The sequence below is a fragment of the Pristis pectinata genome, chromosome 39 (genome assembly GCF_009764475.1).
Source record: "Pristis pectinata isolate sPriPec2 chromosome 39, sPriPec2.1.pri, whole genome shotgun sequence".
Classification (NCBI taxonomy): Eukaryota; Metazoa; Chordata; class Chondrichthyes; order Rhinopristiformes; family Pristidae; genus Pristis; species Pristis pectinata.
Window position 1 is genome coordinate 5848411 of NC_067442.1, and position 22958 is coordinate 5871368.

A 22958-nucleotide genomic window follows, 5' to 3' on the forward strand; every position below is an offset into this window, starting at 1 on the left:
ACATCTCCTCTGCACCCTCTGCAGTGCTGCAACGCCGAGAACTGTACACAAGTACAGCCCTGTGTTCTAACAAATGTTTTGTAATGCTTTACAATAATCTTCCTGCTCCTTATTTTCTATCCCGCAGCAGATGAAGACCAGCTTCGAGAAAGGTGCTGTAACGGTTAGCGTAACGATATTACAACGCCAGCGACCCGGGTTCAATTCCAGCCGCTGTCTGTAAGGAGTTTGTACGTTCTCCCCGTATCTGCGTGGGTTTCCTCCGGGTGCTCCAGTTTCCTCCCACATTCCAAAGACGTACGGGTTAGGAAGTTGTGGGCGTGCTACTTTGGCGCCGGAAGCGTGGCGACACTTGCGGGCTGCACCCAGAACACTCGAGTAATATGACTAATGAAAGAAATCCTATCTTATAACTATGGTATCCACCTGTGTTTCCACCTCCAACAATATTTGGACATGTACACCAAGGTCACTCATTACTCAATATTTCCCAGTGGTACTAATCTTCACAAAATGTATCATCTCATTCTTATCAGAATTCAGTAGTTCATAACTGAGGGTAGAGGGAGCTAATGGGAATGTGAAGAGATCAAAATGGGTTCAACGTAGAATTGCCGTAAATGAATACTTGATGCTCGGCGCAGCCTCGGTCGGCCGCAAGGGCTCATGTCACGTTGCATCACTCTGTGAAAAGACCTTATCTGCCATTACTGTGCCAATCTCAGCAAGGCATCCGTCCCTTTCTGTGGCTGGTACACCGTCCTGTCTATCAACAAGAGCATCAATTATCGTGTCATAAGTTAACCTACGAACTATACCTCCTACATCTGTATCCAAATACCGAACGAAGGGTCACAGCACCCATCTCCGGTGTACGTCATTGGTCATAGACTTCCAATCATCAAATCAATTCTCCACCATCACCCTCTGCTTTCTGTTGCCAAGCCAAATTTAGATCCAATTTTCCAACTTGCTTCAGATCTCTAGCAGTCTGATCTTTGGGACAGTTTCCTGTGCAGAAAATTGCCAAAGTCCTTGCTGATGTTTTTGTAGACTGAATCAGCTGCCCTGCCTCGTTAATATCCCTCTTTGGACATCGATGGAAATAGTTAAGAAAGCTGACTGCTAAATTCTAGGTCAGTCCTTTCCCTCAGAATTTCTTTTCCCAACAAATTGCTACTTTGGATTCAAAGGCTCGTAATAACCTGGATACCCCTTCAAACCCTCCTCAATAAAGGGATCATAGATGTTGCCCTCCATTCTTTTGGTTCATCAACAGTAGGCAGCCACTATTCAAACAATTGCGCCAGTGCCCCAGCAATTTTACCCATTCCTTGCAGGAGCAGCTGAGGATACACCTCACAGACACTGGGGAGTATTTAATACGCCTTTCCTTTCAATGGCAACGTTTCTAAAATCCCAAGTTGCCCACTCGGAGTTCTACAACTACTATGACTTTCTATAGAGTGGAATATCCTTTTAAAACGTCAACTCCGTCCTCTGACTCCAGGCACAAATTGACGCGTTGGTCGCCAATGGGCCTCAATCCTTTTTTTTTTGTTACACACTTCCCTTCTTTCCAGTGGGATCGCTCATATTGTTCATGACAAATGATCAATAAATGCCTGTTGTTGACACTTGGTAATGCATTAAAAGGCAACTTTTAGGAAAGTGTCTCTGGTTATGCAGAATGGAAATGATGAAAATTTTGTAAATTACGATGGGGTTTAGCAAGCCACCGACGATGAGGAAGAAGTGGGGATATAGCTTGTGTTCGATGTCTTTATAATGAACAAAATGTGTCGTTAAAGAGTTAACCACTCACCGTAGGAACTTGGGTGATTTATTGCCTTTGTCTGGTTTTTACTAGGAACCTCAGTACTGTAATAAACTCCAGCATCTTCGTTTCCCTCTGTGAACTGGAGAGAGTAATTCCCATTCTTCAAATCATCACAGTCAACCACTTCTATTTTACTGAACTGCGAGGAATTACATTGCTTGTTAATTTCACTGATGGTGCATATTAGCGTTTTGTTTGCTTTTGAGACATGTTTAAATTTCCATATATCTTCTTTGCTCTTGATTTTGGAACAGGGCAGCAGAATCAGACTCGATCCATTCGTAAAGACCACTTGTGTCTCTTCTTTCTTGTCTTCATTCTGCGACGTACCTGAACAGTGAACGAAAGATTGTATTAATCAACAGTGCAGGAAACTGGGTAAAAGATAACACCAGTGCCCAAGAACTCTGGTTCTATCCCAAATGAATGTGGACCAGTCCCATTTCAAACTTGGTTTCCATTCTCACCTTGTGATCTTGTTCTGACCTCGCCAAGGAAACCTGCAATATCTAATTTCTCAACATTACTAGATTGCTCCAGTCCCTAATCTTCGGACAATGGATCGACATAGATTGAAACACAACCCCTCACCTTAATCTTACCGAACATGAACGTATAGAACTCACCGGGACCAACAGCTCAGCAAGATCGCAGTTTCTACGTGGTAGAAAACTGAGACTTCAGGTTTGGGAAGCTGGTGGCTGGTACACCGTCCTATCAACAAGGGCATCAATTATCGTGTCATGTTATCATACGAACTATACCTCCTACATCTGTATCCAAATACCGAACGAAGGGTCACAGCACCCATCTCCGGTGTACGTCATTGTTCATAGACTTCCAATCATCAAATCAATTCTCCACCATCACCCTTTGCTTTCTGTTGCCAAGCCAAATTTAGATCCAATTTTCCAACTTGCTTCAGATCTCTAGCAATCTGATCTTTGGGACAGTTTCCTGTGCAGAAAATTGCCAAAGTCCTTGCTGATGCTTATGTAGACTGCACCAGCTGCGCTGCCTCATCAGTATCCCTCTTTGGATATCGATGCAAATAGTTAGGAAAGCTGACTGCTAAATTCTAGGTCAATCCTTTCCCTCAGAATTTCTTTTCCCAACAAATTGCTGCGTTGGATTCAAAGGCTCGTAATAACCTGGATACCCCTTCAAACCCTCCTAAATAAAGGCACCACAGATGTTGCCCTCCATTCCTTTGGTTCATCAACGGTAGGCAGCCACTATTCAAACAATTGCGCCAGTGCCCCAGCAATTTTACCCATTCCTTGCCAGAGCAGCTGAGGATACACCTCACAGACACTGGGGAGTATTTAATACGCCTTTCCTTTCAATGGCAACGTTTTTAAAATCCCAAGTTGCTCACTCGGAGTTCTACAACTACTATGACTTTCTATAGAGTGGAATATCCTTTTGACAAGTCAACTCCGTCCTCTGACTCCAGGCACAAATTGACGCGTTGGTCGCCAATGGGCCTCAATCCTTTTTTTTTTTGTTACACACTTCCCTTCTTTCCAGTGGGATCGCTCATATTGTTCATGACAAATGATCAATAAATGCCTGTTGTTGACACTTGGTAATGCATTAAAAGGCAACTTTTAGGAAAGTGTCTCTGGTTATGCAGAATGGAAATGATGAAAATTTTGTAAATTACGATGGGGTTTAGCAAGCCACCGACGATGAGGAAGAAGTGGGAAAATAGCTTGTGTTCGATGTCTTTATAATGCAATAAAGGTGTCGTTAAAGAGTTAACCACTCACCGTAGAAACTTATGAGATATATTTCCTTTGTCTGGTTTTTATTAGGAACCTCAGTACAGTAATAAACTCCAGCATCTTCGTTTCCCTCTGTGAACTGGAGAGAGTAATTCCCATTCTTCAAATCATCACGGTCAACCACTTCTATTTTACTGAACTGCGAGGAGTTACATTGCTTGTTAATTTCACTGATGGTGCATATTAGCGTTTTGTTTCCTTTTGAGACATGTTTAAATTTCCATATATCTTCTTTGCTCTTGATTTTGGAACAGGGCAGCAGAATCAGACTCGATCCATTCGTAAAGACCACTTGTGTCTCTTCTTTCTTGTCTTCATTCTGCGACGTACCTGAACAGTGAACGAAAGATTGTATTAATCAACAGTGCAGGAAACTGGGTAAAAGATAACACCAGTGCCCAAGAACTCTGGTTCTATCCCAAATGAATGTGGACCAGTCCCATTTCAAACTTGGTTTCCATTCTCACCTTGTGATCTTGTTCTGACCTCGCCAAGGAAACCTGCAATATCTAATTTCTCAACATTACTAGATTGCTCCAGTCCCTAATCTTCGGACAATGGATCGACATAGATTGAAACACAACTCCTCACCTTAGTCTTACCGAGCATGAACGTATAGAACTCACCGGGACCAACAGCTCAGCAAGATCGCAGTTTCTACGTGGTAGAAAACTAGGACTTCAGGTTTGGGTAGCTCATGCTCTTCCTAAGTCAACACCGCCATTGTTCAGCGGTTCTTTCTGGCTGCCACCTTTGTCATCGGGGCGCAAGTATGATTTCAGTCCACCACTCCAGGTCAGAGCAGAGGATCCCAGATGCAGAACGGTTAGCACTGATGTCTGTGTTTGGACACGAAATAGGCTCTTGCCTGAATTCCAGCTAGAGAGTCACCAGCGAGCGCCTCCTTACACTCTCTGGAATGCACAAGGCCTGAGCTCAACCAGTCTCCGGTACTGAGATCTCCAAGCCACTCACAGGTACTCAGCAGTTATGTTGCATTCTCAAGCAAGGCACACGATGTAGCTGAATGCCCGTTGACCGAACACAGTGGCGATCTCCAGGAGCTCACCGTGAATGCTATTTCTTGGATTTATATACAGGGCAAACAATAAATCCGATGCCGAACATTCACAACCCTTCTGTCTTTATTAAACCTGAATATTAAAGTTTAGTCGTGCTAGAGGCTAATATGGAAATATTTTGTTCTAAACAATGTGTATAAGAACCTAAATTTTGTGGCTTTAAGGGGGGTACATAGGGGGAGCCTCTTCACCTTTGTATACTCTGGTTAACCTTGGCTGTCGGCAAAATTCCCTAAAGAAACACCAGTATTCAGCTTATCTTACTTAGAAATGTATAGAACCTGCTGACGAACAGATGCTGGCATAGATATCCATCTTTAGAGACTGACGGCGAAGCCCTGTCATAATGGGATTGGCCTGTGTTCAAGAGGCAATCCGCCTCTGTTGTCCTTCATGAGACAGGCCGTGTTATGGAAAGTTGGGCTGATTGATTTGAATGGAGCTTCCCGTCCTGAAGATCAGGCGGAAAAAGGAAAGATAATTTTAAAGTATGTCATGCTGTTGCTTCTGATGTTTTTCTCGGTGCATCAATTGGTTTGAATTAAGGTTGCATTTTTGATTAAAAATAATATCATTCTTCTTAAAATTTATCAATAAGTTTTAATAGAGCAATCTCACCGAAATAGAGAAAATAGGAAAGATAGAGACGCAGAAAAGGAGCAGGAGTAGGCCCTTCAGCCCTTCGAGTCTGCTCCATCATTCAATACGTTGAAGGATGAGCCTTTATCTCAACAGAACATTCCCGCTCTTTCCCAGTATCCCTGGGAGAGGGATCCTGTCCAGTGATTAACCGACCTCATAATGGTGTTGCTATTGGTTTATTAATCAATCTACCTCACATTGGTGCTGTTATTGGTTTATTATTGCTACTTGTACGGAGGTACAGTGAAAAGCTTGTCTTGCATACCGATCGTACAGGTCAATTCATTACACAGTGCAGTTACATTGTGTTAGTACAGAGTGCATAAAGGTCACAAGAAGATAAATCGTGAGGTCGGAGTCCATCTCATTGTATAAGGGAACCGTTCAAGAGGCTCAGCATAGTGGGAGAAGCTGTCCTTAAGCCTGGTGGTACGTGCCATCAGGCTCCTGTATCTTCTACCTCATGGAAGAGAGAATAGCCCGGGGGGGGGGATGGGGTCTTTGATTATGCTGGCTGCTTCGCCAAGGCAGCGAGAGGTAAAGACAAGGAGTCCAAGGAGGGGAGGCTGGTTTCCGTGATGCGCTGGGCTGTGTCCACAACTCTCTGCAGTTTCTTGCGATCCTGGATAGAGCAGCTGCCGTACCAAGCCCTGATGCATCCAGGTAAGATGCTTGCTATGGTGCATCGATAAAAGTTGGTAAGTGTCAAAGGGGACATACCGAATTTCTTTAGCTTCCTGAGGCAGTAGAGGTTCTGGTAAGCTTTCTTGGCTGAGGAATCCACGTGATTTGACCAGGACAGGCTATTGGTGATGTTCACTCCCAGGAACTTGAAGCTCTTAGCCCTCTGGACCTCAGAACCGTTGATCTAAACAAGTGCCTGTTAACCGCCCCCTTTCCTGAAGTCAATGACCAACTCTCTTGTTTTGTTGACATTGAGGGAGACATTCTTTAACAGATTCAGTTACATTGTCTCCGCAGCCTTCAGTCGTAGAGAATCGCAGACGTTCAGCACTCTTTGAGTGAGGACACTCCCCCTCGTCTGAATCGTAACTGGAGACTGAGACTCGTGTATTTATTTTCCACTAACAGTGGGATCTTGGGTTCCAGGTCCATAGATCTATCAAGGTTGCCGTGCAGGTCGCCAGGGTCGTTAAGAAGGCGTATGGAGTGTTGGCCTTCAGTAGTCGGGGTATTGTTCAAGAGCAGAGAGATGATGTTGCAGCTCTATAGAACTCTGGTCAGACCACACTTGGAGTATTGTGTTCAGTTCTGGTCACCTCATTATAGGAAGGATGTGGAAGCTTCAGAGAGAGTTCTGAGGAGATTTGCCAGATGTGGCCTGGTTTGGAGAACATGTCTTGTGAGGATAGGTTGAGCACGCTAGGGCTTTTCTCTTTGGAGAGAAGGAGGGTGGGAAGTGACTTGATAGAGGTGTACAAGATGATAAGAGGCATAGATCGAGTGGACAGTCAGAGACCTTTTCCCAGGGCGACAATGGCTAACACGAGGGGGCATAATTTTAAGGTGATTGGAAGCAGGTATAACGGGGATTTCGGGGTAAATTGTCTTTGCACAGAGAGTGGTGGGTGCGTGGAACGCACTGCCGGCAGAGATGGTGGAGGCAGATACATTAGGGACATTGAAGAGACTCTTAGATAGACACATGAACGATTGAGAAATGTGGGGGGTGGGTGGGGCTATGTGGGAGGGAAGGGTTAGATAGATCTTAGCGCAGGATAAAATGTCGGCACAACATTGTGGGCCGAAGGGCCTGTACTGTGCTGTAGTGTTCTATGTTCTATCCCTCCCCTCCACCAATACACACACGTACACACGGCAGCACCTCCATCAACAGTGCCACCAAGCCAAGGAATACATTGTCCGTGCCTGCAGTCTATCTGACCATATCAGAATATTGAGAGCGAGATCCCCTCTCTTTTTAACTTCTATGTTGACCTAATTATTCTTCATGCTGCATCCCTGCCATCTGAGGAATCATTCTGGTGCATCTGGGTGGCACTCTCTCGAAAGCAATTATATATTTGTTTCGATAAGGAGACTAAAGCTGTACACAGTACTCGAGGTTCGGCTTGATAAATTCCCTGTACAATCTCAGCAATAAGTGCATGCGCCGGGACTCAAAATCTCTCGTCTTTTGTATTTTGCCTGAGTTCTGCAGCTACCTGTTTTCCGCAACAACATCTTTTTAAGTTGTGGGGTTACATTTGCTTCTCTACAATCCGAGCAATCTTTTGTTAGCTGAAGAACTTTGAAAGTTGAAAGCAATGTGTCCGTTATTTCGATCGCCCCATCATTTAATGCTCTGCGATATGGGTTATCTGTTTCTCAGTATTTACTGACTTTCAGAACCTTTCATTTCTCCAGCACTATTATTTGACCAATCACAGGACATGCACGGTAGTATAGTGGTTAGCGTAACGCTTTACAGCTACCCGGGTTCAATTCCGGCCACTGTCTGTAAGGAGTTTGTACGTTCTCCCCGTGTCTGCGTGGGTTTCCTCCGGGTGCTCCGGTTTCCTCCCACATTCCAAAGACGTACTGGTTAGGGAGTTGTGGGTGTGCTATGTTGGCGACGGAAGGTGGCGACACTTGCCGGCTGCCCCCAGAACACTCTACGCAAAAGATGCATTTCACTGTGTGTTGTGATGTACATGTGGCTAATGAAGAAAACTTACCCTATCTTATCCCATTCACTGTTTCTTTTATTTGGACTCTCGATCCCCCTTCATTTCTGGGAAGTTTCTGGTCTTCTCTTCCCTCAACACGCATCTGGAACATTTGTTTTACTCGTCTGACATTTCCCTCTTGTCCATTAAAAATGTTTCCGCTTGTGAGGCAGCTACTTTTCGAGATTAATTTTCTTTCTACAGATGGGGAAACCGCTTCTCTGTTCACTTTTACGTTCCTTGCATGTTTACTCTCATGCTCAACCTGTCTCTTAAATAATCCAAGCAACACTCTGGTGAATATCTTCTGCACTTTCCTGCGCAATAGCATTCTCCCAAGAGTGTGGCAACGAGCACTGCACAGAGTACTCCAAGTGTGGCTTGATCTGTGTTTTTGTAGAACAATTCTTCTTCACCACCCTGTAGACCTATGTTGTTACTTCCAGGGCATTATGCATTTGGACATCTTGGTCTCTCTATTGGGAGGTAGGTTTGTAACTGTGCAAGAAGATGGTGCTCAGTTCTGGTCGCCTTGCTACAAGAAAGATCTCATTAAGCTGGAAAGGGAGCAGGAAATTCACCAGAAAATGTTGCCGGGACCGGAGGACTTGAGGACTGTTTACCCTGCAGCTTCGGAGGCTCAGGAGGTGCCCGTATAAAGGAATATAAAATCACGAGGAGTAGAGATAAAGAAAATGGTCACAATATTTTTCACCAGCGTTTTAGTTCTAAAACTAGAGGGCATGTGTTTAGAATGAAAGGACAAATGTTTAAGGGGAAAGAGTATTGTGGGTCTGTAGAACGAGCTGCCAGAGAAGTGGTTGAGGTGGGTAAAATTACACCGTTTGAAAGACATTGCAACATGTTCATGGATAGGAAAGGTTTAGAGGGATATGCGCCATGCGCAGGAAAATATCATTAGTCAGGGTAGGCACCTTGGTCAGCATGGACGAGTTGGGCCGGCGGGCTTGTTTCTGTGCTGTTTAGTTCTATGCACACCCCCCACCCCCCGGCGACTCCTCAGTAGTTGCCAATTTCATTTGGCCAGTGATGGACTATTTTGAGATGGTGACGAAGGTGATTGACGAGGGTAGAGCATAGACTTTAGTAAGGCATTTTAGAAAGTCCTTCATGGTAGCCTGATCCAGAATATAAAGATGCATGGGATCCACGGTGACTTGTTCGGTCGCTTGGATTCAGAATTGGCTTGGCCATAGAAGACAGAGGGTGGTGATGGAGGAGAGAAGCTGATAGTATGTTGGTTAGTGGTCACTATCCCAGCAGGCTGTTTGACATCAGGAGATCTCATTATTCTGAATAGCTACGGGAGGATTGGTAACTGTTCTTGTTCATTGTTTTTGTTATAAAATGGCATGGCTTGATAAAAAATTATTGTTAAAAGAGAGAACATTTAAAATCCTCCACATTCGCAAACGGCCCTGACTAAGGAAAAAGATCGATTCTGTATACCCTCTGTTATATTCTAATAGACCCTGATATTCTCCCCTGCTGAGCGAGTAATCCGGACGCAAGGAGAAGAGCTATTGGCTTAAAAGATTACATTAATCTTCTAGCCCTCTCATTCTCTATCTATCTATATCTGGCTCCACGATGCCGGAGAATAAATTCCTCACCCCCTCCTTCATATTCGTCCCTTCTAAAGCCATTGGTGTGAGTTTCTACTGCCCCGTATCCTCCAGAGGAATGAAAGAACTACCGAGTTATTTAGAAGCTTGACAGTGATTTCCGTCTTGCCTGACTGCACAGGACGCAGCTCAGCAGCTGAAAGTTTTGCAGTGAGACACAAAGTGCAGCAGATGGTTAACTGATCAACGGCAAAAGAAATAAAAAAATGAAAGTCCGTAAGTGTGTGTATTTGTGTGTGTGTGTGAGAGAGTAAGAGTGAGAGAGAGGGAGAGTGGTTGAGAGAGATATAGATGGATAGGTAGAGAGAGAATGAGAGAGATCAAGAGAGGGAGAGAGAGCGAGAGAGAGAGCGAGAGTGGTGGAGAGAGATATAAATAGACAGAGAGAGCATGATAGAGCGAAAGAGGGAGAGAGGGAGCGAGAGAGAAAGAATGAGAGGGAGGGAGAGTGGTGGAGAGAGATATAGATGGATAGGTGGAGAGACATGTGGATACAGAGAGAATGAGAGAGCGAGAGAGGGAAAGAGATAGAGAGACAGAGAGAGAGAGACAGAGAGAGAGAGAGAGAGAGAGAGGGAGAGAGAGAGAGGGGGGAACAGAGGCACCAACGAAGTCTAGCTCACACATATATCTGCTTTAAACAACAGCTTTGCCACATTGCCAGCGCACTATAGGTCAAGTTGCTACCTACGTCCTGGTCTTCCCTCAAATAGTACAAAAGGATTCTTAACGCCAACAAAGCAATCGGGGACAGCTTAAGACGCATCTGAATCGGACAACTGGGAGAAAGCAGCGGTTCTTCATTTCTGCACTGGGCTATCAACCGATACCTTCGTACTAAAGTATCAGGACTTGCATCAGAAATCAGAACCTCCAACGCCTGACTAGGAATCAGTGTGTGACGGAAGGAGCACAGTTCCTTTTTAGTTTTTTCTTTAAATGTTACAGATTTCCCTGGATTCAGATCGGTTTGCACAACGTGTGGCCTCCTCCAAAGTGAAATAAACCATTTCTGTTCAGACTTGGTCAATAGTTGCATTATACTTACCCCCCCCCCCCCCCCACACTCATGGCCTGCAATTCAAGCCCTCGCGTCACACTCGACCCGACGCCAACCGGAGCTCCGGCGACCGTGTACAAGTTGAGAAAAGTAGTGTCGCCGCGGCACTGAACCCGTCAGGGTCTGTCCCGCTTCATGATCATTTCAACAACTAAAATAATGAAGGCCACTTCCACGCAGAATGTCTGGTTGCTTGCGTCGTGGAGCCATTAATAAGAACGTTGCTGTATCGTGAAATTTTGGAGGAAATAGAACAAGGTACCAGCTGATGAAATGACCGTGACTTGCCCTCTTTCGGTGGGCGATTCTACTCACGTCACTCACTCAGTTAACAGTGGAGTGAAACGTAATTTCAAGGTGGAATTAAGTATTTGTGACGCACATGCACCAAATCCCAAATGAATGCAACGAACTACCAGTGGATGGATCATGGGTCCATGTTGGGGTTCTGAGACTGCTCGAGCAGGTTGAGGTAAATGGGCAAGTATGGAGAGACAGAAGGCAGGTTTTCAGACAACAACCCGCAAAAGAATTAGTGTACTTCGATCACTTACCAGTGTGGATAAAGATGAGTAGAAGGCCGATAACACAGATAAAACTCTTCATTTTCCGTGCCGAAAGTGAGCTCCGTGCAGCGCAACTCTTCATAGTTGGTGTTGAGCAGGAGAAATGGGCGAGCGAGGCAATGCGCAGTACCTCATGAAGTGCTCGCTTCCTTCTCCACAGGTTTGGTCACGTGGCTATTTCTTGGTTGCTGCTCATTGGCTGCCTGAAATTTGGGAGTTCTTCTTCTGTAATCAGAAATTAGAATGTACAGCGAAAAGAAGACCAGAAAATAAGCCACAGAAGCAGAAGAAGGGCAATCGGCCCTTCGTGTTTGTTCCGCTATTCATTACGATCATTTAAAAGAGATTTTAACCTGATTAGCACTTTCTTTGACTGACCCCATGTTTCCTGATTCCTATGATACCTCTTTCTGCTTTGTCACGTACCATCAACAAGACACCGAGCCATGTATAAGTGTTAAAATTGTTTTACTAATAACTACTGGGGATAATAAGAAAAATAGAAGTAAAAATGTTAGAATGTTAGAAGTAAAAATGTTAGATATAAAACATTAACCCCAAAAACTCTAAACTCGACGTGTGTGTGTGGCAAATTCCCAAACTCCAGGAATAGTTCTCAAAGTTCAGTTCAGGAAGCCATAAGGTGAAACGTGAGCAAAGGCTTCTTCAACAACCACCGTTGACTGAAGAGAAGATGTAGAGAGAAAACAGAGTAATTACGAAATCCAGATGTTGCACGATGGAACCCATAAGACACCTCAGTCACTGATGATATTCACTGCTTTGTTCCGAAGTATCTGCCACCCCGAAAAGCATTCGAGATGTGGCCGTCCACACAAATACCTGTTTCCTTCTGCAGGTTAAAGACAAAGTGGACTCCACTGGATCATTCCAAAAATCCATACGTGGATTGTACTGACAGACACAGCTATTGTTTTTCATCCATCGATACAGAGACCAGCAGGCAGGCGCCTCTCCACCCCCACCCCCTCTCTGACTGACTGCTCCAAAAACGTCATCACGTCCTTTTGCTCCTGTTGTTGTCGTAAGCACGCCACACACACACACACACACACACACACACACACACACACACACACACACACACACACACACACACACACACACACTACTGTGCTATGTCTTAAAGGGACATTCACCTATAGTAACTTAACCCGTGACAGATTGAATAGATTCAGTGGTTGGGTGTCCACAACCTGTGCGGTGGATATCGCCTAAGTGTCAAGAACGAAGCCACAGGTGTTTCTGCTCCTCTCCGTCCTGAAAGACCGGCTCGTTTATTCAACTCCGTGACCTCTTGTTCTACATTCCCCAGCTTTTGGATGACATCTGTCCCGTCAAACCCCGTGAGATGATTTTATATTTCAATGAGATTTGTATTAGTATTGGTTTATTATTGTCACTTGTACCGAGGTACAATGAAAAGCTTGTCTTACAAACTGATCGTACAGGTCAGTTCATTATATAGTGCAGTTACATTGAGTTAGTACAAAGTGAATTGATGCAGTACAGGTAAAAACAATAACAATACAGAATGAAGTGTCATAGCTACAGAGAAAGTGCAGTGCAATAAGGTGCGAGGTCACAACAAGGTAAATCGTGAGGTCATAGTCCATCTCATTGTATAAGGGAACTGTTCAATGGTCTTCTCACAGTGGGGTAGAAGCTGTCCTTAAGTCTGGTGGTACGTGCCCTCAGGCTCCTGTATCTTCTACTCGATGGAAGAAGAGAGAAGAGAGAATGACCCGGGTGGGTGGGGTCTTTGATTATGCTGGCTGCTACGCCTCTTAATGATCTCAGTGCCCGGGTTAATCACAGCCTGACAGTGACGAACGCGGAGGTAAAAGGACAAAAGCATTGCCGAGTCCTCCAGCACATTTTGAAAACCTCAGTCTAATGAAGCCTAACTGCAGCAGGTTTGACAAGGCGGTTAAGATTCCTGGGGCATAAAGCGGGGACACAACCATCACTTACTTGCCTCCACACCGCTACGATCCTTTTCAATCTAACTAAAAGTTTCTCCTGCGCTCCTGGGAGGGGGAAGACTCAATGCCACCGTGATGTTTCTAGTAAATTCAATCATGTTAATGGCAAGACCCTTAACAGAGTTGATGTTAAAGTACATAGCTGCCTGAAAGTGGACGCACAAGTTGATAGGGCGGTAAAGAAGATGCGGGGCATACGTGGTTTTATTAGTCGAGGCATTGAGTTCTAGGATCGGGAAGTTCTGTTGCAGCTTTATAAAACTCTGGTTAGACTGCATCTGGAGTATTGCATTCGATTCTGGTCGCCCCGTTACAGGAATGATGTGGCGGCTTTGGAGAGGGTGCACAAGAAGTTCACCAGTACGCTGCCTGGGTTAGAGGGCATCTGCTGGAAGAAGAGGTTCGACAAACCTGGATTGTTTCCCTGGTGCGGGAAAGGCTGTGGGGAGACCTGGTCGAACTGTACTGGATTATGAGAAGCACAGAAAGTGTAAGCAGCCGGTATCTTTTTCTCCAGGATCGAAATACCTAACAGTAGAGGGCATGAATTTGAGGTGAGAGGTAGTGTTCAAAGTCGATGTGTGGACAAAGATTTTTACATAGAGAGCGGTGGGTGCCTGGAATTTGATGCCGGGGTGGAGGTTGAGGCAGATACGATAGAGGCGTTTAGGAGGCTCTTGCATAGGCAGAAGGGATTGGTTTAGTTCGTTGTTTAATTTGTTCTTTGATTAGTTCAGCACAACATCGTGGGCCGAAGGGCCTGTTCCTGTTCTGTATTCTCTGTTCTGTCTTCTAACTGAACAGAAGAACTGGTATATTTCCTGCACCTCTGCCTCTGGAATCAGGTTTCATACCTTTCAGGACCGTGGCACAATTTTGAGAAGTGGCACTCATGCAGAGCGGGAACAAACCGATCTTCTTTTGACATCTCTGCCGAGTCACACAATGCAACGTAGTTCAAGTGCTTCCATGCAAGGAAAAGACCCTCTTGGGCTGAGTGAAGTTCTGCTACTTTTCATCGACCCCGCTTCGACCCCCAGGTTCTCAATATCCAACATGTTCCGTCTTGCTCCTTTTCCAATTCACCATCAAGGTGGGCTGGTTGGCTTTGTTGTCTTCAGCCCACGCTTCTCTACAACTAAGGAATTACTTCTAACTCATCTCAGTCATGATAAACGTCCTTAACGCGACACGTTAACCTTGGCGAAGCAAAAATCTGCAGATGCTGTAAATCTGAAATGAAATCAGAAAACGAAAAAAGAAACTGAACGTCCGGCAGCTTCTGTGGAGGGAGTTGAATTGAAATTGATTTGAAATGTTTGCCTCTTCAGGTTTATTCTTCTGCTCTTTCCAAGGAGGCTGACTAACTTGATGGGAATTTTCAGCATTGGCTTTATGTAGGCGAATCTTTCTTTAATTTGAACCGCCCTTGCAGGCTGTGTCCTTGCTGAAGGCTGTAGCCTATGACCAGTACAGAAAGAGTAGGTGGCATGCACATAATCCTGCTGTCTCTTTTACACCCCACGCAAATAGCTGCCCTTGACGGTGAACAAAGTCTCTGCACGTTATGAGCATAAATAAAATAAAGTAAGATTCGATATCTTTATTGGTCACATGTACATAGAAGCATATAGTGAAATGCATTGCGTAGAGTGTTCTGGGGCACTCCTAAAAAAACTTTACATGCACAGACAACGTGTCAGACTTCTCTGAAAGGAACTGAAAGGAGGAATTAGAGTTTTGCAAACTAAAATACCCGTTTTTACTCAACAGCAAGAAAATTTCAGCGTTAGCAGGAGTCTCATTCTCAGAGCAAGGCGGAAGTCGTTTCAGACCATATTGAGTAAGGTTCCTTTATTCACACGGAGCTCAGCCGAAGACTGTTCTGATTGCGTCCGTCCGTGTGTTTCGGTATGTTTGGTGGAGTTCGGTGTTGGATCATCAGGGGTCACTCATTCAATATAACGGGTAATATGTTCAGGACCGAGACGAGGAGAAATCTCTTCACTCTGCTGAAGGTCAATCTTTGGAATTCTCTACCCGGTGAAATATGGATGTTTCGTGACTGGGTTAATTGCAAACAAAGATAAATAACCTTCTAGATATTACTGGATATGGAGTGGGACGGGAAATTGTGAAGGTGAAAGATCAGTCATGACCTTGATGAATGGGGAAGCATGTTCGAGGGAGCAGAGAGCTTTCGCCTGTTGCCAATCCTTGTTCTTCTTTGACTCCCGGAGTCTTCCTGCCTCTTACGTTTCTACACATCTTATGCTTTCTACGACGAGAATCAGTGGGGTGATATTTGGCTGGAGCAGTGTCTAAAGTTCTCCCGATTTGTGCGTCTGGGACGAAAGAGGTAGAATAGCAGGTGGTCGACTGAGTGGTTGTGCCGATGTTGGTTTGTAAGTATCTGTTCTGTATGTATCTGTACATTTGACGGAACTGTGGTTTGGGACGGCCCGTGTGACTGGTCGCAGGAATTTTAGAACTTGAAAGTTTCCAACAAACGAGCAACACTTCACCAGCCGGGTGGCGCCAGTTCCTTGGGATCTGAGACCAACAAATTAAATTAAATTTTTAAATTTTATTTGCAGCGTGGTAACAGGCCCTTCTGGCCCAACGAGTCCGCGGCGCCCATTTTATACCCAAATTAACCTACCCGTACGTCTTTGGAATGTGGGAGGAAACCGGAGCACCCGGAGGAAACCCACGCAGACACGGGGAGAACGTACAAACTCCTTACAGACAGCGACGGGAATCGAACCCCGAACGCTGGAGTTGTAATAGCGTCGCACTAACCGCTACGTTACCGTGCCACCCACGTTCAAACAGAACCTGAGCCAAAATAATGGGAGACGGGACCTGCCGGTTCTGATCCAGGCAGAAAGAAAGAGCGAGTTACCTAAAATTGAGGAAGTCGATATTGGTACCGGATGGCTGCATTCTTCGTCTTTTTCTTACACACGTGTAGCCTTTCTTGGCGATTATGTCCAACAGCGTTGCTGCTAACAGTTTTCCTGTACAACTACTAACATCTCCTGTACAGCTTTGGTCACCCTGTTGTAGGAAAGATGTTATGGAACTAGAAAGAGTGCAGAAAAGATTTACCAGGATGTTGCCTGGACTTGGGGGCCTGATATACAAGGAGAGGTTGCGTAGACTAGGAATGTAGGAGATTGAGGGGAGAAATAATAGATCCTGGAGCGTAGTAGATTGAGGGGTGACCTGATAGGGGCGTGTAAGAATATGAGGGGCATATACAGGGTGAAAGCACATAGTCTTTATCCCAGGGAGCAGGTGCTAAAAACAAGAGGGCATAGGCTTAAGATCAAGGCGAGAGATTGAAAAGGGACATCAGGGGCAGGTTCTTCACGCAAAGGGTGGTGCGTATTTGGAATGAGCCGCCATGGTTGAGGTGGGCATATTTTTAACGTTTAAAAGCCATCTAGATAAGTACACGGATAGGAGAGGTTTAGAGAGCTTTGGGCCAAACGCCAGGAGATTGGACTAAGTCGCTGGGCATGGACGAATTGGACCGAAGGGCCTGTTTCCATGCTATAAGACTCTATGACTCTAGAGATATACCCTCGCCATCTCCTCTTTTCTTTGTTACTGAAAATTACCTTGCTTTGGTCGCCCCCATCACCCCAGTATTTACTAATGTTATTGGTCCAGAATGATGAATTATTTCTCATTTCACAGACACTGCCTGACCTGCTGATTGTTTCGAGCATCTTCTGTTTTTTTTTTTCACTTTTGACCTTAATCATTAACTATTTATCTCTTCGCAGGCGCTGTCTGATTGCTTCGTATTCCTGGAGTTTATAACAAATGCGTTGCACATTTCTGGTATCTCCAGCTTTCCTTGTGTTTTCTTGCTTTGCATCCACTTCCAGGTGCACGGTGGTCTGGAACCGGAAGATTTTAACGGGGTCATTATTCTTCCAAAACGTCGTCAGTCCTTCTGTGATCATCTTCAATGAGACCCCCTCCACCTCGCCACTACCACTTCAGTCTCCAAATCTGTGTAACACTCACCTCTCCACCCCACCGCTCTTGATGGGTTTCGTACCTCCTGGTTAAAAAAATCCTGTTCTTGCATTTCATGAGTTAAGTTCTATTTGTTCTATTGCCCTCGATCTTTCTCCGGGGAGTTGATTGCCGTTTCCACGCATCTATCCTTCTACCACCGTCAGACTGTTTATGCGTGAATTACGCACTCATGTCATTGTAATCGCCCCTTTGATTAACCGGCATTTCTACATGTCCCACTAATTAGCACCCAAATACTATCTCCTGTTTCTAACTAAGATGATTACCCAGAGAAGGTCAAATACCAGTGAACGGGAATACAGGGAAGGCCGCTGTTTAACTTCTTGTGTACAAACTGGCTCAGCGTATCTCCAGTTAGTCTCATACATGAACTTTTCAAATTCCTGTCTATCTTTCCTTGGAATACTACAAATGAAACAGTGTCCCCTACTATACCTAGCGGCGTATTTCCAACCTCAAGGACCACATAGCTCAGAGAATCATACGGCACAGAAACGGGCTATTTCCGCTCACCACGTCCATGGCTATCTATGCTGATCCCAGCAGCCTGCATGAACCTGTATCCCTCTACGCCTGTACAATACAAATACGTTATGAACTGGAGGAGGAGGCGAGAAACATTCAAAGGAAATCTATGAGAGATATATTTTTCGCAGAGAGGTAGAACGAACTGCCAGAAAAGTGAGATAGAAGCAGATAGAATTATAACGGCGCTGGAAGAGTGGCGACACTTGTGGGCTGCCTCTATAACACTCTACACTAAAGACACATTTCACGGTCGGTTTCGATGTACATGTGACTAATAAAAAGAGATTAACTTCTTTCTTCTTATATGAGCCCCAACTGGAGACGGTGACTGGTGTGATATAGATTCGACTAATACCACTCCCCCCCCACCCCCCCCCCCCACCCCCCACACACACACATGCACAATGGCATGCAAAAGTTTGGCACCTCGGTCAAAATTTCTGAATAGCTAAGCGAGTAAAAGATGACCTGATTTCCAAAAAGGCATAAAGATGACACATTTCTTTAATATTTTAAGCAAGATGACTTTTTTATTTCCATGTTTTACAGTTTCAAAATAACAAAAAAAGGAAAAGGGCTTGAAGGAAAAGTTTGGGCTCCCTGCATGGTCAGTACTTAGTAACACCCTCTTTGGCAAGTATCACAGCTTGTAAATGCTTTCTGTAGCCAACTTTCAATTCTTGTGAGGGATTTTCTCCCATTCTTCCTTGCAAAAGGCTTGTAGTTCTGTGAGATTCTTGGGCCGTCTTTCATGCACTACTCTTTTGAGGTTTATCCACAGATTCTCAATGATGTTTAGGTCAGGGGACTCTGAAGGTCATGACAAAACCTTCAGGTGCCTCTTGAGGTAGTCCATTGTGGATTTTGAAATGTGTTTAGGATCGTTATCCTATTGTCGAAGCCATCTTCTTTTCATCTCCAGCTTTTCTTTTACAGACGGTGTGATGTTTGCTTCCAGAATTTGCTGGTATTTAATTGAATTTATTCTTCCCTCTACCAGTGAAATAATCCCCGTGCCACTGGCTGCAACACAAGCCCAAAGCATGATCGATCCACCCCCGTGCTTAACAATTGGAGAGGTGTTCTTTTCATGAAATTCTGCACCTTTTTTTCTCCAAACATACCTTTGCTCATTGCGTTCAGGAAGTTCTATTTTAACTTCATCAGTCCACAGGACCTGTTTCCAAAATGCATAAGGATTGTTTAGATGTTCCTTTGCAAACTTCTGACGCTGAATTTTGTAGTGAGGACGCAGGAAAGTTTGAAGATAAAAGTGATGCAGAATTTCATGAAAAAAACACCTCTCCATCTGTTAAGCACGGGGGTGGATCGATCATGCTTTGGGCTTGTGTTGCAGCCAGTGGCACAGGGAACATTTCACTGGTAGAGGGAAGAATAAATTCAATTAAATACCAGGAAATTTTGGAAGCAAACATCACACCGTCTGTAAAAAAACTGAAGATGAAAAGAAGATGGCTTCTACAACAGGATAATTATTCTAAACACACCTCAAAATCCAAAATGGACTACCTAAAGAGGCATAATCTGATGGTTTTGCCATGGACTCACAGTCCCCTGACCTAAAAATCATCTAAAATCTGTGGATAGATCTCAAAACCGCAGTGCATGCAAGACGGCCCAAGAATCTCACAGAACTAGAAGACTTCTGCAACGAAGAATGGGCGAAAAGTCCCTTAAACAAGAATTGAAAGACTCTTAGCTAGCTGCAGAAAGCATTTACAAGCTGTGATAATTGCCAAAGGGCGTGTTACTAAGTACTAAACATGCCGGGTGCCCAAACCTTTGCTTCGGGCCCTTTTCCTTTTTTGTTATTTTGAAACTGTAAACGATGGAAATAAAAAAAAGTAATCTTGTTTAAACTATTAAATAAATGTGTCATCTTTAACTTTATTTCTTTTGGAAATCAGGTCATCTTTTACTCGTTTAGCTATTCACTGTAACAGAAATTTTGTCCAGGGGTGCCCAAACTTTTGCATGTCACTGTGTGTGTGTATATATCACACACACACACACACACACACACACACACACACACACACACACACACACACACACACACACACACACACACACACACACACACACAAACACACACACACACACACAAAGGTGACCTGATCATTCCGCATGCAGCAGTCCTGCCATCTCAGCAATCAATCTGGTGAATCTCCGTGGCACTCCCTCCACATCAAGTATATTCGTTCTTAGATAAAGAGAATAAAATTTCACACAATACTGTAGATGGAGTCATTGAGTAAAACAGCACGGAAACAGGACCTACGGCCCAACTCATCCTGTCGATCAGGATGCCCACCAAGCCAAATGTGCACGTGTTCCATTCGCCTACGTTTGGCCCATATCCCTCTAAACCCCTCCCATCCTTGTACATATCCACACGTCTTTTCAATGTTGTTATTGTACCTGACTCAACCACTTTCTTTGGCAGCTCACTCCATATACACCTCGCGCTCTGCGTGAAGAAGTTGCCGCTCAGGTACCTTTTAAATCTTTCACCTCTCACCTGTGCCGTCGAGATTTCAAATCCTCTTCCCTGAGGAAAAAGACTACGTGCGTTCACTCTACCTATGGCTTTCGTGATTTTGTACTCCTCTGTGAGGTCAACCCTCAAACTCCTGCGCTCCAAGGAATAAAGTCCCTGCTGTCCAACCTCTCCCTATAACTCAGAACCTCGAGTCCTGACAGCATCCTCGTAAGACTTGTCTGGATTCTTTCCTGTTTAATAACGTCATTCCTATAACAGGAGAATCAAAACTATACACAGTACTCCAAGTGTGGCCTAACCAACGTCTTGTAGAACTGCGTCCCAACTCGTCCGAAATTACGTCCAACTCTTATACTCAATGCCCTGACTGATAAAAGCCATCGTGCCAAATGCCTTCTTCGCCACCCTGTTTACCTATGACGCCGCTTCCAGGGAACTATGTATTTGTACACCTGGATTCTTCTGTTCCACAACTCTCCCCAGGGCCCGACGATTCGTTATATAAGGCCGTATTGACTTCTTAAAATGCAACACCTGGCACTGATCTGAATTGAAAGCCATTTGCAAATCCTCGCCGATTTACCCAGCTAATCATGGCCACCCCCCTCATTTGTAATTTTGATAACCTTCTTCAGATAACTTTCTTTTCGATAAATTCTCTCTATAATTTTAGGAAGGCTTGCTCCAGTACAAAGAAACCCTGCTTGCTTTAGTATTTTCTCTGCTACTGACGTCAGGCTAACAGGAATGTACTTTCCTATTTTACCTGACCCGATCATTTTCAATTCGCGAGATTACATTTAGCGCATTGCACTCCGCAAGAAGTCACAGGGACAACCTACAATCTCCACGCAACTAGGACCAGAGGGCAGGGTTGGCTACAACCGGGTGATTGTTCCTTTTTATCCTTTTCCAGCCACGCCCCTGATCTCTTTTTCTCCCTGTCCATTTTAAATATGAAATATCTTTGGATGTCCCGTTGCCGGCCTTGGACAATCTGCACCCATGTGTTCATGATGGAAATTCAATTGTATTTGTTTTTATAAGCATTTTTGGATTTCCCCGCCGGATTGCTTTTAATTTAGTTCAAAGTCCTACCCCTCCCCTCTCTTATTGTTCAGTTCACTAGCCGACCGTCAGCGTGGTTTTTACGCTGTTAACATAACGCGAACGTTTTGAGAAGAGACGTACGTTTGCCCTCACTTTGCTGCAGCTTAAAGCAATCTGATCCCTCAGGGGCAGGGCTGCGGGGTCCACTGGCTGAGGCCTCAATCAACCTTGCCGGATGCCTCGTAAGTATTCGGGTCAGAACTTTAGGCCATGTGCATCCGGACCCAGTGCCGGCGGATAGACTGGTTCTGAGGTCCGCGATTATAGTCTCAGGCCAAATGGGTCCATTGAAACGGACAACAACGACGGGATTTCCCCGAATGCAATTTTCCGAAATTCACAGTACGGGTGTGCAGCTTAAGCCTCTTACCAACTTGGACTAACTGTCTATCTGGGAATGTTTTTAATCGCTCTTTTCATATTGCACAGCACTGAAGGTGAAAGTCACACTTTGCCTTAATCCGCACCAGGGCAGACACGGCAGCGTAGCGGTTAGCGTAACGCTATTACAGCGCCAGCGACCCGGGTTCAATTCTGGCCGCTCTCTTCAAGGACCCACATTCCAAAGACGTACGGGTTAGGAAGTTGCGGGCGTGCTATATTGGCGCCGGAAGCGTGGCGACATTTGTGGGCTGCCCCAGAACACACTACGCAAAAGATGCATTTCACTGTGTTTCGATGTATATGTGACTAATAAAGAAATCTTATCTTATTCCGAGATGCAACGCCTATATTAAACCGGATGCTAGATTTTCTTATTGACTGCGTGAGAGCTTTGGAAGTCACATCAACTGCTTAGAACCACACCAGAAGGCAATGTTAACAAAATCAACAATTGGATAAGAAAGGAAGAAAATGCTTAGATATTCAACAGGCCAGGTAGCACATGTGAGGGGAAATAGTGAAAGCTTAAGGTTGTTGGCCTTTCATCAGCTGTTAAAACTTTTAGAAGTCGCTTGAACAATTATTTGATTTATATATATATATATATTGAAAGAGAAAACAGACTACAGGCAATTAAGTGGGGGAATGATATTCATGGGATCTTTCTGAGCTGGCATGGACTTGATGGGCTGAATGGCTACTATATAGGAAGAAATTATGAAATATGTAAATATTATAATGTCCTATTTATTTATACCTTCTCAAATGTAGGTCAGCCAAGTAGTTCACACGTTCACATTTGTAACATATGCAACTCCTTTTACACCTTTACCGATTTGCAAATTCCTGTATGATCTAAAACTACAGCTCAGAGTTCTTGGAGCAACGGAAAAGCTCGCAGTGAGAAACAGGGTGCAGCAGATGATTCCCTGAGCAACTGAAAAAGAACTTAATCATTTGGGAGACCTTCTCTCTCTCTCTCTCTCTCTCTCCCCCTCTCTCTTTCACACACTCGCCCCCCACTTTCTCTGTCAGTG

The 22958-nt window shown here is 44.6% G+C and overlaps 1 protein-coding gene across 1 annotated transcript in view; it reads right to left on the reverse strand.

The window, feature by feature from the left end:
* Positions 1-11441, reverse strand: part of LOC127587184 (uncharacterized) — a 46753-nt gene extending 35312 nt beyond the window's left edge. Inside the window, exons 1-2 of the mRNA XM_052045377.1 lie at positions 11302-11441; positions 1826-2170 (exon numbers count right to left, since the gene is read on the reverse strand). Of these exons, the coding sequence (XP_051901337.1) occupies positions 1826-2170; positions 11302-11395 (439 nt within the window). The 5' untranslated portion in view covers positions 11396-11441. The remainder of the gene's footprint in view (positions 1-1825; positions 2171-11301) is intronic.
* Positions 11442-22958: the final 11517 nt, after the last annotated feature.